Source organism: Elgaria multicarinata, chromosome 2 (assembly GCF_023053635.1).
Source record: "Elgaria multicarinata webbii isolate HBS135686 ecotype San Diego chromosome 2, rElgMul1.1.pri, whole genome shotgun sequence".
In the NCBI taxonomy this organism is placed as follows: domain Eukaryota; kingdom Metazoa; phylum Chordata; class Lepidosauria; order Squamata; family Anguidae; genus Elgaria; species Elgaria multicarinata.
In genome coordinates, this window is record NC_086172.1 from 36,960,252 (window position 1) to 36,976,244 (window position 15,993).

Sequence of the window (15,993 nt, forward strand, 5' to 3'; positions counted from 1 at the left end):
TCCTGGACCACTCTCGAGGCTCACATTTTGTTCCGGCATGGCCAGAGATTCCTGTACCTTTTGAGAAAACAACTGTGCTTCAGTATACAGAACTCCTGCAACTGAACTGCACCACAGACGAGTGGTGGAAAAGTAGCAGGGTGGGGGAGGAGAGAGAGAGAGAGAGAGAGAGAGAGAGAGAGAGAGAGAGCATCAACAGTCAGTGATACATTTGCTGCCTCACTGGTATGGATTAATTTTCGTTGAGGTCAGAAGAGCTGTGTGCATAAGGGGCTGATGTAGAGGATCCCCCGGATGGCCAGAGTGTGGCTTCAGCTACCCAAATGAATAAGCAATTGAGACAGGAGTTTCCCTCTGCTCTGTAATCCTGATAGAGGTTTTTTTTGTTTTGGCTTGGTTTTTTAGGAGAGAAGGAGAGAGAGAGAGAGAGAGAGAAAGGAAAGAGCAGCTGCTGTCTAACATGTGTGGATCTTCTGGCATTTGCGGTGGACTGAAGACAGCTTTTCCTCCTTGCTGCTGAGCCTGACTTTAATTCTATTAACTGCAGGACAATTACAACCATGGGCTCCACAGGTACTACCGAGACAACCCGGGGAATGGACAGCGCTCCTTTAAAGTACCCCATAGGAGGGCATACGGAGAAAATGTGGCAACGGCTGAAAGGAATGTGAGTACACTGCCTCTTCGCTTCATTTTGCTGTCTTTCGGAAAGCAGCTGTCACTTCCGAACATGACTAAGGCATGGACTGGCAAGCCGTTTCCAATCCGTATGTCCTTTGATGTGTAGGGTAAAGCGGGAGGGAATGCTGGGTAGGGTTTGTGGAACTGTTTACTTTGCATAAAGCATGTGTGGGGCAGCAAGGAAGTCACACACAGCATCTTGACATATGTACCTCTTGAACATTGGGAGGTTCCCCTCCTCCCTAAGAGTTGCTGTCTAAGTCAGTGTTGGGTGAGTGGCAGCAACATCACTAGAAGACGTGGGTCCTTTGGTAGTGAACACAGGTGCTTTTGGGCATGGTGATACATCTAGGAAAGCGTACTCAAGTAGGGTCGCTTTTAAAGTAGTAGTTTTTTAATTGCTCACTGTGCAGATGAGGCATGTTCATTGTTTTCTGTGCATTCTTCTCATCTATCTATCTATATCTATCTGTCTGTCTGTCTGTCTATCTCTCTCTCTCTGTAACTATCAGCTCAGCACATGATAATCTCAGAAGCTGTTTTATGGACTCTTTCAAAGCAGGATGCCCTAACCTGACTTCTCCTAGGAGTTGGGTGGAAGAAGAATGCAGGGGAGGCCAGGAGCAGGAAATAAAATTCAGGATCTTACTGTAGCCCTACAAGCATGAACAACAACAAAAAAGCATGGGTGGAACAGAATATTACAACATACAGATGTTAAGGAAAGGACAAAATTATTGGCTGGACAGTGTGTGGTCCTCACCCCTTGGAGCAGAAGGGAGTATGCACACGGAGGGGTTGAACCTCTGAAGTGGGGTCTTGGGAACAAAGCTTGGGAATTATGGGAAAGCTTGCATCATTGCAGCAAGGGAAATAAACCATGGTGGCTTATTTCCCCCGCCGCGTGTGCTGGTTGGGTGCTGGATGGATTTCCCTAATTATCCTTGCTGGTGCAACTTGCCATGTCCTCTGAACCTGGGGCCATGGCTTGTTTGGGGAGGGGCAGCAACCCTCAAATAATCCCACAACAGTCCATGGGTTAATTGAGGGTTGCTGCCTCTTCAAACAAGTCATGCTGCCTGGGTTCAGACAACACACCAAGCCACTCCAGCGAGGGTAATTAGGAAAATCCAGCTGGCATGGGCTGCGGGGTTAACAAGTCACTGTGGCTTGTTAACTACACCATGATTGTACAAACCAGCTCATTGTTTTACAGGATCCCCTCTTGTAGAAGAGAAGCATTTTATTTATTTATTTATTTATTTATTATATTTTTATACCGCCCAATAGCCGAAGCTCTATTTCTGTGTTATCTGCCGCATGACTGAAGACAACAACAACACACTTCACACATTCAAGTACATCCATGGATGACTGCAATATCAAGAGATGACTTGCAGAGTGTGAATGAGAGGTCATGGGTTACAACACCCCATGCAAAATATCCCCCTGCATCACCTCACAATGCTTTTCAATGGAGCCGGTCCATATTTCCAGCCATCAAATGTAGAGAGACCGCGAATCAAGCTATAGTCTGTTACTCAGACGAAGTCCTAAAGCTATGAAATGTAATAGCTCATTAACATACGTTGTTACAAAGGCTTAAATCAAAAGACGTTGCCATCATTTGCGTAAATTGCTTGGAATTAGCCTTGGAATGGGGGCTGGGCAGAATTTTAAATGCTGAATGTCAAAGGCTGAGGCAGATCCTATGTACATTGTTAAGAGCAGGAAGGAGGAAGTGTATGCTTAAATGAAATAAAGATTCAGTGAAGTTGTTTGAGGAAATATAGATCAGCCTCCCCTAATATGGTGCCCTCCTCATGTATTGGGCTACATTCTCCTGACTGGGGATGATGGGAGTTATAGTCCAACCCATCTGCAGGATGGATTATGCCCTCTCCCCCAATCTGTTGTTCCTAAAGGGGGTGGTATCCCCAGTGAAGTCAGTGGAAATGGATCTATTTATTTTTAAAATGTGTACTCTCTGTAAAAAGTTAAGAAAAAGGACTTCTTCACACTGCATATAGTCAAAGTATGGATTTCACTACCACAAAATGTAGCAATGGACACCAATTTGGATGGTGTTAAAAAGCTGATTGGACAAATTAATGGAGAAGGCTATCAATGGCTACTAGTCTTGATGGTATATGCTACCTCCAGCATCAAAGGCAGTATGCCTATGAATGCCAGTTGCTGGGGTACATGGGTGGAAGGGTGCTATTGCATATCCAACTTCTTGGTTAGCCACTGTGTGAACAGAGTGGTGGACTAGATGGACCCCTGGTCCAGCGTGGCTCTTCTGTTCTGATATTTTCTGGACCTCCACAATGTGCAAAATAAAGCAAATCATTACAGAGTGGTGAAAGGTGATCTAGTAAAGTTGTTGTTTAACTCATGCAGAGGTGGAAGAACATGGCTGTGGAAAAACTGGTGGTAAAAGCTGCAGAAAAGATGCACTATGCCAAGAGAGCGCTTTCCTATACAGAACCAGAACCATACTGCAGACTACAGCTGGGACAGGGATATTATCTTTTTAGGGAAGTATGGGGAAACCAGGATAACATCAGAAACTGTGCATGTGGCAGGGGAATGTCTTGAAGGCAGGTTGAGACTGATATATTAAAGTTCAGATTGACACCCATCTGGCTCTTCCTTCAAGACCAGTGCCATCCTAGTTAGGGCTTGTCTTCAAAAGGGGAAAACCCCGGAATGGATCCGCAGTGGCGATAGGTCATTTATATGACAAAGCCGCCATTGCAGAGCTGTCCCAGGGCATTCCCTCGAAGCTCCGAATTTAAAAAGTCAGCGACTTACCATGACTTTTTGCTGTGAGCAAGGTACTGACGTGCATTTGCCATCTGTAGCTTTGCTCTGGATTTGCAGCAGAGGCATGTCCCTGTCAATGGCAACCTACCTCCACCCCTTTATCACTGGGCTCTGCCCCTTTAACATTGGACCTTGCTCTGAAGCTCAAATAATTACCATTTTTTAAAATAGTTGCCTCGTGTGGCACAGAGCGGTAAAGCAGCAGTTTCTGCAGCTGAAACTCTCCCCACGGCCTGAGTTCGATCCCAGCGGAAGCTGGTTTCAGGCAGCTGGCTCGGGTCGACTCAGCCTTCCATCCTCCCGAGGTCGGTAAAATGAGTACCCGGTTAGCTGGGGGAAAGGTAATCACGGCCGGGGAAGGCAACAGCAAACCACCCCACTATAAGGCCTGCCAAGAAAAGTCAGCGAAAGCTGGCATCCCCCCAAGAGTCCCTCCATGACTCAGTGCTTGCACGAGAGGTTCCTTTCCTTTCCTTAAAATAATAATAATCAAGAATTACCAACCCTGAGTGAAATCCAGTTGTGTCTACCCGCCGACAAAAACAGCATCTGCCAGCAAAACATATTCCCCCTCTTCCTGCAACCTGCCACAGCCCACTCAGATCTGCTATGGAGGTTTGGGGAACCCCTGGAGTAGATTTTGGGGGAGGACCTGGGGCTACAGAGGAGAAGAAAAAATGGGAAAGGGTGCAAGCCCACTTGTGTGCTGTTGGCAGGCCTGGAGTCATGATGTCACCAAGCCCCACCCCTTTCACTGTCAGGCTTTGGATTGCTGGAGACCTGGCAACTTTATGTGTCTTCCAACTAGAGTTTTAAAAGCAGCAACTTCTCCAAAGCACTTCACTTTTGCTGGCTTCCAATGATTCTAGTACATCTTTATATATATATATATCTGTTTTGTTATAATTAGCATGGGTTTTTCTTATTAGCCAGCATTTGGTTTCCATTTATAAGCATTAACATAAGATGCTGTTACCATTATAATATTGATTTCCATTTTATAAGAATTGATAGTGTGTTGTTCACACGTATAATAACTATAATGTACGTTAACACCACATAGTGCATTGCTTTGTGTAGAATATTGATGTTGAAATCTGATTTCTTTTGATGCATGAGGGGTTTTATTTTATTTATTGTTGCATTTATATCCTGCCTTTTTTCCTCTGAGGAACCCAAGGCAGTGTACATAATCCTCCTCCTCTCCATTTTATCCTCACAACAACAACCCTGTGAGGTAGGGCTGGGCTGAGAGTCTGTGACTGGCCCAAAGTCACCCAGTGGGTTTCCGTGGCCGAGTGGGGACTGGAACCTGGATCTCCTGACTCCCAGTCCAACACTTTAGCCACTACACCACACTGGGTTCAAGGGAAGTTCCCCTTAGGTCAGGAGTTCACAACCTTTTCCACCCCAAGGGCTGCATTGGGTGTCTGCTGGGGTGCCAGGGCCGTGCATGTGTACACGTGGGCAGGCACAGATACATTCACACACGCAAGTACTAAAACTCTAGGCAGAGTTCTCATAGCTTCATGGGCCACACGGGAAGTAGGCAAGGGCTGCATGTGGGTCATGCACCCCTGCTGTAGGTATGATGGAAAAGTGAGGGAAAGGGACACAAAGGGGCAGAAATCCATGTCTCTTGTAATGGCCGCTTATGTTGGATTACTTGTGTTTCAATGCTTTTCAGGGGCTCATTTAGATGCATTTACTCTGTGTGTGTGTGTGTGTGTGTGTGTGTGTGTGTGTGTGTGTGTTTTAATGTAGTAGGTTTTAAAAAGTAAATTGTGCAGATTTTAAAATCACACAAAGAGGATATTTGACAGATCGGACAAATACTGTAGCAGCATATTGATTGGTTTTATGAAATACCAGTGAGAATCTATCAAATTAAGAAAAAGGGTTGTCTATAATAGTCCTGGCTCTTGGAGAGCTCCCTGTGATTGATATATAAATGAGTAAGGAATAGGTAATTCCTTATCTTATAAAGAGAGCTCACTTCCACTTAGACATAGAACAGGAATTACAAAGGTACATACGGATGTTCCTTTAAACAGGATTTTCTGTTATTTCCCCCCTCCCCTCCCGTAGCACAAGCCCAGCTTGTACAATATGTTTAGTGCTTGGAATATGGATCTTGGCCATCTGCCTTGTTCCCTCCACCATAGTCTTCAGGTGGGCTATCTTTCTTTCTTTTATTTATTTTTCAATTGCAGGAAGAACTTTAATTCAGTTTACATTCCATTTAATTATTATTATTATTATTATTATTATTATTATTATTATTATTATTATTATTATTTTATTTCTTACCCGCTACTCCATTCTGATCAGGGCGGGGAACAACAATAAACGATTAAATACATAAAATTGAATTAAAACAGAATATGCATTGTTAAAAATTTCCTAAAAATAAAAGAATCCCAGCATTTCTCCACAGGCAGGAGGAGGGTTGGTGACGTTGCGAATGTCAGCCAATCAGTGCTATACACAGCTGGTTTCCTGCTGCAAACTGGGAGAAGGTTTTGCCTGACTTAAGATACTGCACAGGAAATAGTACATCTGTTCCCAATGTGGTGAATGCGCTTCTCCAGCAATGTACATCTGTATGTACCCAAAGCCAGTGTTCAATCCTGCACGCTTCTCCAAAGATCTCATTGGGAGAGCAAATGAAAGCCGTAATTGTGAACTGTGATGCTAACAGCAGCTCTTTTCTGATAACAATTTCCTCCCACGAGTCCTGCAGTTCCTATAACTCAGTGGTGATTTTATATAGCAAGGTTTCATGAATGTTTATTGGCTATCCAGAAGGTGAGAATGTGCCAATTTCTCTGGCTTGCAAGTTGGTTAAATTCGGCTTTTAACATCTCAGGTCAGTGGTTTATTTTACAGAGAGAACAGTGGGTTGTTTTTTTTAAATGCTGCTATCTAATATCCACCTCTGGCAATGAATTGCTGTGCTTTTTCCTGTTAACAGTCCAGTTTGAAGCATGCTTGCATTTCAGCTTACATATTGATTATCCCCAAACAGGTGTCTCAAGTAGGGATGTATAAACATGTCACGTCTCTGTCTTTGAATAGTAATAGATTTAGTCTACAATGCATATCTGTCTAGAATGGGTGTGGAAGGGACAAAAACACACACACCAAACTCCTCTACCCCAAGTATATATCAGTGGACAGAAAACGTCATCTTCCACGAAGCTGGCAGAGGACTTGCATTCCTACTTGACTGCATCAATATCCTCTTGTTAAGTTCCTGCAGTGTCGTTTTCATGCCAAGATGTCACACTCTCATCTATTGCTGAAGCCAAAAGCTTTGGTAATTTAATTTCTAAGAAGTTCTGTTATTGCTGTGTTCCTTCCAGACATCACTCAGGGTAATTCTTGCTATAATTAATCAATTATAAACAATTAATAAAATTAAGATGTGAGCAACCATCTGCTGGACGCCTTTGCATGGACCTGGGAGCAGTGTCATCCCTCTTACAGGCAGTGGCCTCATCTACACCAAGCAGGATATTCCACTATGAAAGCTGTATGAAAGTGGCATATAAAAGGCAGGAGCCACACTACGGCTTTGTATTGAAGTGCACTGCAGAAGCCACACTACTGTTATTATTATTATTATTATTTATTTATTTATTTATTTATTTATTTATATAGCACCATCAATGTGCATGGTGCTGTACAGATTATACACAGTAAATAGCAAGACCCTGCCACATAGACTTACAATCTAATAAAGTTGTAGTAAACAATAAGGAGAGAAGGAGAATGCAAACAGGCACAGGGAAGTGTAAACAGGCACCGGGTGGGGTGAAGCTAACAGTATAGAGTCAGAACAAACTCAATATTTAAAAGCTATAGGGAAAAGAAAAGTTTTTAGCTGAGATTTAAAAGCTGTGATTGAGTTAGTAGTTCTCAAGTGTTCTGGAAGAGCATTCCAGGCGTAAGGGGCAGCAGAAGAAAAAGGACGAAGCCGAGTAAGGGAAGTGGAGGTCCTTGGGCAGGCGAGAAGCATGGCATCAGAGGAGCGGAGAGCACGAGCGGGGCAATAGTGTGAGATGAGAGAGGAGAGATAGACAGGAGCTAGACCGTGAAAAGCTTTGAAGGTCAACAGGAGAAGTTTATATTGGATTCTGGAGTGAATTGGGAGCCAATGAAGAGATTTCAGAAGTGGAGTGACATGGTCAGAGCGGCGGGCCAAGAAGATGATCTTAGCGGCAGAGTGGTGGACAGAGACCAGCGGACTGATGTGAGACGAAGGAAGGCCAGAGAGAAGAAGGTTGCAGTAGTCCAACCGAGAGATAACCAGTGCATGATCGAGAGTCTTGGAGTGCACTGACAACTGTTGGGGCCTGTGACACATCTACACCAAGCAGGATATAACATTATAAAAGTGGTATGAAAGCAGTATATGTATGTGTCAATGGGCCCTAACAGTTGTCAGTGCACTTCAATACTGCTAAAGCAGTAGTGTGGCTCCTGCCTTTTATATACCGCTTCCCTACCGCTTTCATAATGGAATATCCTGCTTGGTGTAGATGAGCCTGTCAGAGATCAAATCTCCCATAGCCCAACCACATCAGGGGGGATTAGTAAGAGGAATTGCTAATGTATACAAACTGTTTTGCATGTCCAGATGACACATTTCAAACCAGACTTTTAAGCATTGAAAGTATTTAAATCTTATTTGCATATGTACTTGACTGCATCAATATTGTCATGTTATGTTCCTTCGGTGTTGTTTTCATGCCAGGAGTCTCTTGTGGCTTCTCTGTTTCTGGGTAGAAGATATCATTTTTCACTGGGCGCTCACAGCCACTACCTCTCAGCCTAACCTACCACACAGGGCTGTTGTGAGGATAAAAAAGGGGGGAATTACCTACATTGCCCTTAGCTTTTGGAAGAAAGGTATAAATTAAATAGAAATGTAATCCAATAAAATAATAGACTTGAAAAGTGTAATTGTCTTATAGTTCAAAATAAGCTTCCGTAGCATGGAAAATGGCCAACTGTGCATTGCATGGTGGCTTACTGTGTGCATCTATTTATATATATGTGCAACAGAGATAAGGTGCACCCACTACCCTACTGGATAAAGTAACATATTGGGAGGGAGCTAAATCCAGAAGACTGACACCAATTCTTACAACTCATAGTATCCCCCCGTCCACACACAAATATTTGAATAAGACTCTATGGAGGAACCCTGCAGAGACTTCCTGCCACAATTCCAGTTTTAAATAGCATATATCCTTGTTTGCCATACCTAACAAGAGAGCCTTTTTTCATAATAGCTCCCCCCTGATTCAGTTCCCCTAAACTCCATCCCAGCCAGGAATGGATGCTGTATAACTGGGCTTCCACCAGAAGAGTTCTCCGACTGGTTTTCTCTTTTCCCAGCTCTGAGCACTACTCCCTTCAGCTAATCACCAAAAATGCCATCTCTCTCTCCCTCTCCCATCCACTAGCAGATGCCTTCCTGACCTTTTTAAATTTCCTGGCCAATCATGTTCCCCTGGAGCTCCCAGCTCCCAATCATCCTTGCTGACCCATCTGACCAATCAAAACAAATGAGTGTGATCCTTGCAGCAGTATCCGGTATCAGAAACTGCAATGGCCTTGAGCAAGGCCATCTTGATAGATCAGCCTCCCAAATCTGGTGCCCTCCAGATGTTTTGGACTTCACCTTCCATCAGTTCTGCATGGTCAATGGTCAGGAATTCTGGGAGTTGTCATTCTGTAGGACTCCAGACTGGGGAAAGGTGTGTTAGGTGAATAAACACCTAATATTAAGAAGAAGAGTTGACTGCATTTTTAAAAAGAAAAAAAATCATTACAGTCCAGAAATGCAATAAACATTATTTACATTTTAGCAACTAATCAGACCATATCATCATTCTCCATTTGTTGTGATAAAAAAAATACATGCACATTGACACAAAACATTTTTAACACACACACACACACACTTGAGGGCCACTACATGAGCTGACAAAAGTACCAGAAGATTTACTCTACTGTGACTGAGAAGAATGGACCACTGATGCAGGGATTCTTTTACATGTGCTTGGCAGCATCCTAACTTAGCTCAGGACTAATTTCCCTCTAACGTAAGTGGAACAAGAAGACAATTCAGCACCACTCCCAGGAGATGAATCACACAATTTGAGAGCAATAGAGGAATGATACTCCCACCTCCCCACTGCTGCAGTTTTCTACTTCCGAAAACATCCTTTCCACTTAGACATAGGCCCTTTCTACACCTAAGGATTATCCCAGGAAAATGGAGAGATCGTCCCTGCCTGCTCCCGGGATCCCCTGTGTGTCATTTGGATGCACAAGGATGATCCTGGGGGAAAAGGCAGGTGTAGAAATGGCCATAGTGTAAAATAATGTTGTTGTAATACCATTTTTTTCATAATATGTATGGATAGGTCCTGAAATGAAAATATATTAATATTAATGTATCTTCCTTCTCTTTGTCTATTTAAGTATACTCTGTGGTAGGTTTTATATGTAACTTAGGACCAGGATAGTTAAGAGATCACCTGCCCCCCTATCTACCTGTGAGATTGCTGTGCTCATCAGGTGATACCCTCCTGGTGGTGCCTAAAACTTTAGAGGTCCATGATGGCTTGGAGTAGGACCCATTCTCTGGAACTCCCTACTAGTACAAATTAGACCGACCCTTCTGTGTTTGCTTACAGACACCATACTTGTTCCAACAAGCATTTCCAGAAAGGTCACCTTGTCTCCAGAATACAGTTATAATATATGGTATTTTTTTATATAACCTGCACTATTTGCACATTGCTTAGTTTTTTTAATGTTACCAATTCATAAATATTGTTAAATAAATATACTGTAGTGCATTCCTGTACATGTATCCTCAGAAGTAATCCCCAATGAGTTCAGTGGGAGTTACTTCCACATAAGTAGGCATGGGATTGCAGCCTTAAACAGTGGAATCATACGCATATCTACTCAGAAGTAAGCTCTATGACTTCAATGCGGCTTAAATAAGTGAGCATATGATTACAGCTCAACAGCACAGTTTTGTGCATGTCTATTCAGAAGTCAGTCCCATTGAGTTCAATGGGGCGTACTCCTTGATAAGTGGCTAATTTTGTAAGAAATAAACATTTTTTAATGTTTGTTAAAAAAAAATAAACACTGGACTATAATCAAGCCAGTATCATTTGTTTTTTTAAAAAACCAACTCATTAATGGAGCATTACAGTTCTGATTAAAAAGACTAGAATATCTCTTTTGCAGTTACTCATTTTTGAAAAAACAGATAATCCTTTGGTTAAATATATCCCTAACCATTGTCAAATTTGACTGTTTATGAAGTGAGCCCAGTCATCACCCCTTAACCAATCAATAGCATCCTTCCATTGGCAGGTAAACAATCACAGATAGTTTTGCTATTAGAACAAATGATAGGGTTTTTTTTAGGAGAATCACCAACTAGAAACTAATTGAGTATGTTTTAAAGCAGAAGACAATAATTTGAGATGTCTGTGCTCTCTCCGCGTATCATAATAAAGATCAAACAATGTCTGAACTTTAGATTGCATAATTTGTGCTTCTTGTTTATGCCCTAAATTTCTCTTAATATTAGGTGCTTCCAAATGGCCGGCCCCTAGTGCTACCAGTCAAAATATATTGTGCAGCTATTAAGTCTTTTCCCTTTTCACCATGTTTTGTATGTGTGGAAAGAATAATGATGGGGAAAGTGATGGAAAAATACAGGATGCTTGCAAATAGAAGTTGGCAAGATCAGGGCCCCTGTCAAAGTCCATGAATGAGGCAGGACGATTGCACAATAAAGGCTTCGTCTGGAAGCACTCCTGGCCTTGGTTTCCCTTCTGATATCTTGATTCCATTCTAAAGGCATACTGAATTCAAGGATGGTGATTCTCTGGCAATTCCAAGAAAGCAGCTGTGTCAATGTTCCTGTAAATTTAATCACCTGTTCCCCTCTGATCCTTTGAGCACCTTCCTCAATATCAAGTTAATCTTGAGTGTTGTATTTACCTAGAATTAATGGAAATCTGCAAATCATGTCTTGACATTACCTTCTGGCATATCTTGCTTCTGAGCAAATTAGTGTAAATAATTATCAATTTAATAAATGTTTATTAAAATGGTACTTTGGGCACTGGCGGTCACGTTCAACCTTTCAACATACTATAACATCTTTTGACACAAGCACAGAGTTTTTGAACTTGAGAGCTTTTGAATTTTTAGAGCTTTTGAACTTTAAGGCTGACCTGTGTATTATATCTGTTTACTATCGAGACAGTTTATCGGGATGTGTTCTATCTTCTTTAATGTGGACCTCTCCAGCTAGTTAGTTTTAATTAAAGAGATGCAAAACCTCCAAAAAGAACTCTATTGTAGAATCAATTTATTGTGATAATGGGCTTTCCGTGCAAAATTAATCTCATCCATCGTTTTCTGTTTCATTCCATTTGCATTGCAGCTATTTTATTACTGTAAAGCAGCATCCCCCAACCAAGTGCCCTCCCATCAGCCACAGCCCTTGGTGCCCTCCCATCAACCTCAGCCAGCATGGCCAATGATCAGGGCTGATGGGATGGGACCAGTCAGGGAAAGATTGTTCTAAAGGCCTCAGATTGTTCTAAAGGCACATGTACCTATTCCTGTTTTGTGTGTTTTGTATTGTGCCGTGAGAACTGCATTCATGGCGGCACGCAGTGGCTCTAAATGTCAGGTTTTAGGCCCGTGGGCCCCATCTTGCCTGCTTGGGGTCTCAATCTCACCCTTTGGGGGTCCCCAGGTGGCCACACCGTCTTTCCCCTCAACCAATGATCATTTGGTGGTTTCCCAGCTGTTGCCCGGTTTCCCCCCTATTCTAAAAGGTTGAAATGTCTCTCCAAAGGCTTAGATACCGGCAGAAAGAGCTTCAGGTTAAACTAGGCTGGTATGTTTGGCCCTGCCCCTTTTGCTTTTGGGCCCAACCACCACTGGAATACAACCACCAGTTTGAAAGAAGCTCAACACCCATGCTCTAGCCCATGATGAAGTGCAGCCCAGAGTGGGAACATCCAGAGACGATATGGAGTTATGGACGATATAGTAGTATACTATAGTTCAGAGACGACCATCTGTAATCTAATAGAATCCTTGCTACCATGTTGGAACCCCCAAATTCACCTTGATGTGAATCCTGTGACCAATCTAGCTTGAATTGGTATGCTATCAAAATTGGGAGGATGAGAGACCACTTTCTGGTGCCAAATTACGTTGAAGGCATGGTCTGAATTTAAAGCACATGATGCAATAACTGTGCGGAGGCTAAGCATGGCCCTTCCAGTTTGCCTGGGAGCTCTCTGTATGCCACCTTGAGTTCCATTAAAGAAAGGTTGGATATGCATGCGATCAACCAATGAATAAAATATAAAATGCCTGATGTGCACATTATTCCTACTATAAAAGCTCAAACTGTTTAGTGTTTATGTCACTTTGCAAAAGCCCAGTGCCAATTGCAGAGGGCACATCTCTGATACCTTCAATAATTTGCACTGGTTGTTTTGATTTGAGTGAGCACAAACATCTTGTTGCAGATGTGTTTGGAGTGGTGTTTGGAGACCAACTGTAATTATCCCTTACCAGGCTAGGGCTGACGGGAGTTGTAGGCCAAAACACCTGGAGGACCACAAGTAGCCCATCACTGTAATAATGGCTGCCACATCACACAGTTGGCAACGCTGGAAGAGATCTGTGTAGCTGAATCAGTAAGACATGCATTTCACACATCCAGTAAAGTAAATGAATATAACTGGGGCTTCAGAACTGCTGGGAAATTTGCGTAATGTGCTGTCTCACTGCAAAGACCATCTGTCATGTTAGGCATGAGCAACATTCCCCAGAATAGTGCTTTCCAGAGGTCTGGATTCCAACTCCCATCATCTCAGGCATTGGCTAATGCTGGCAGGGGTTGATGAAAGTCACAGTCCAGAACATCTGGAGGGCACCACATTGGGTAATGCTGGGCTAGAGCAACATTCTTAGGCGGAGAGAGCATTCCACACCCTTGAACATTAGCAGCCACAGCAATAGTTATGGGGATCACATTATGGATTACATGCTGTTGATCAGGGAGACAGTTCTAATTTTTGATGTAGCCTGGGAAGTTCAAAAAACCCAAACAAGGCTTCAGAGCATAGCATGGTCTTATACAGTAATTATATCGGCTTGGTTTTGCACAGGATTGCATGTTACACCGTCTCAAGTCAAAATGGCTTCTTTGTTGGGAAACAGCAAACAGGCATACCACTGAACAGAACATTGCCTTTTGCAGCCTGCTAGATTGCCTCTAATTTACATAACAATATGAGGGAATAACAATTAGTTCCATAATGATGGCAAATGAAGAAAAATAGGGGAGAGGTATGCAGATCAAGCTCTACGAAATGGTTTTGCTTCAATATGCTTTATAAATTTGGCTATTCATCATCTATGCAAGCATAAAATGTACCATGCCATCTTTTGGATAAAAAATATTTCTATAGGCTCTCAAATAATAATTGATGATGATGATGATGATGGGATTGGCTATAGCCAATCTGGGTTATGTAGGGTGACCAACTGTCAGGTTTCCCCTGGATTTTTCTGGGTTTTTGTTCTATCCTGGGTATCGGGGGATTTTCTGTAATTTTCAATAATGTCTGGGAATGACATACTTTCCCCTTTAAGGTAGCTATTAGCGTGGTGGTGGGGAATGACGTGCTTTCCGGAGGCAGGTCATTCCCCCCCCCCTTGCTCCAATTGGGGCCTTAAAGGGGAAAGCATCCCTTACCCTGACATTATAGAAAAGGCCCTGATTGGACAGGTGGAAGCAGGGGGGCGGGGGGCAAGGGGAAGGAATGACATGCTTTTCCCTCCTTTGCTCCAATCGCGACTGCCATTAGCATGGCGGGGGAATGACGTGCTTTCCAGAGTCCCCAGAAAGTGCGCTTTCCTGCCCCCCCCCATTAGGTGTCCTTTTTTTGGGTTTCCCTAATATGATCACCCTAGGTTATGTATTCTTTGATTTTCTTAAGAAAAAACTGTTCAGTTCCAGATCTTGATGGCCCAAGTTCTTTACCTTAATTATTACTTCTTGCAACCCTATCAGCTTAGTACATGTTTTGAGATAATTTTGGAAATCTTGGTATTTAATGGGTTGGGTACAGATTTAGGATCTAGTCCTATGAAGATAGTTGGCAGCTTCCGAACTTGAAGGCTGTCGAGTATCCAATGCATGGTGGCTGGAGTGCAGCAATCCTATGTAAGTCAACTAGTCCTATTGAATTCAGTGGGATTTACTTCCAGGTAAGTATGAATGGGAGTGCAGTCCAAAGGGTGCTGATGTTGCACTTTGTGAATCTGCCTGGGGAAGATGTTCCACAGAGGGGGCCACAGAAGAGAAGGCCCTGTCTCAGGTATCATACTCACTTAACTTTTAGAGGTACATTTCAAAGGGTGTATAGCAGTAAATAGGATGACACTTCTGGGTGTCTACTGCATTGGATCATGTAAGTTATGCTTCGTGGAATAGGGCATTTATATATGAGAGATGGGTGACCTCTTTGCTACTTACCTAGCTGCACTGAAGAAAGTCAGGAGGCCCAGTTGTGGTCAATAATTCCTTAGGAGGCAAATAAGAGGTATGTTATATTTGGGATTTTTCTTTTCTTGTTTTGCCTTTCAATTATTTTATACTAAATAACTTACATACATAGAAACATCAAGTCCTTCCTAATGACCAAGTCAGGCATTGGTCTATCTAACTTAGTACTGTCTTCCTCAGGTGGGCATATTTGGAATTTTGAGACAGTGTTGTGGACACTCTCCTAAAATGGCTGCCTTGGTGGCTTGCCCATTCATAAAATGGCTACCATAGTGGGCATGGCTGGTCACTAAACACTTATTTCCCAGAAGGCAAACTGGGTGACATGAAAAGAAAGGAACTTCCCCATGAACCCAAGTGCACGGCAGAAATGGAGTCTGAGCTCCAAAACATAAAACCATCTTTAAAAATGCCAAATACAGATAGTGCTGAAGGGCAGTATACCAGTCTTCCAGTTTTAATTTAAAAAAAAAAAACTTAAGACATTTAATAAAAATTAGGCAGGGTAGAGAACTTGGTGGGCACTAAGAGCAGTGTCTGTGGGCACATAGGTCCCCCCTGGGCACCACAGAGACCCCAGATTTACTCTGAGTGACAGCATCTCTCAAGGTTTCAGTAGCTTTCCAGGATTTTAGACCAGGGTCTTTCTCAGCCGTACCTCACCTGGAGATGCCAGGGACTGAGTGTAGGACCGTTTTCATGCAAAACATGTGACCTGACACTGAGCTCCAGCCCTTCTTCCCTCTTAGGAAGAAAACCAAACAGACTTTTCATGTTTGCAGTGCATGCTTTGAGGTGCTTCAGAGAACATTGGCAGTGAGCTCTCTTCAATGTAA

General features: G+C 42.9%; 1 protein-coding gene across 1 annotated transcript in view; it reads left to right on the forward strand.

Moving 5' to 3' along the window:
* Positions 1-428: 428 nt before the first annotated feature.
* Positions 429-15,993, forward strand: part of PDE1A (phosphodiesterase 1A) — a 168,221-nt gene continuing 152,656 nt past the window's right edge. The window contains exon 1 of the mRNA XM_063116298.1: positions 429-667. Within this exon, the coding sequence (XP_062972368.1) occupies positions 561-667 (107 nt within the window). The 5' untranslated portion in view covers positions 429-560. The remainder of the gene's footprint in view (positions 668-15,993) is intronic.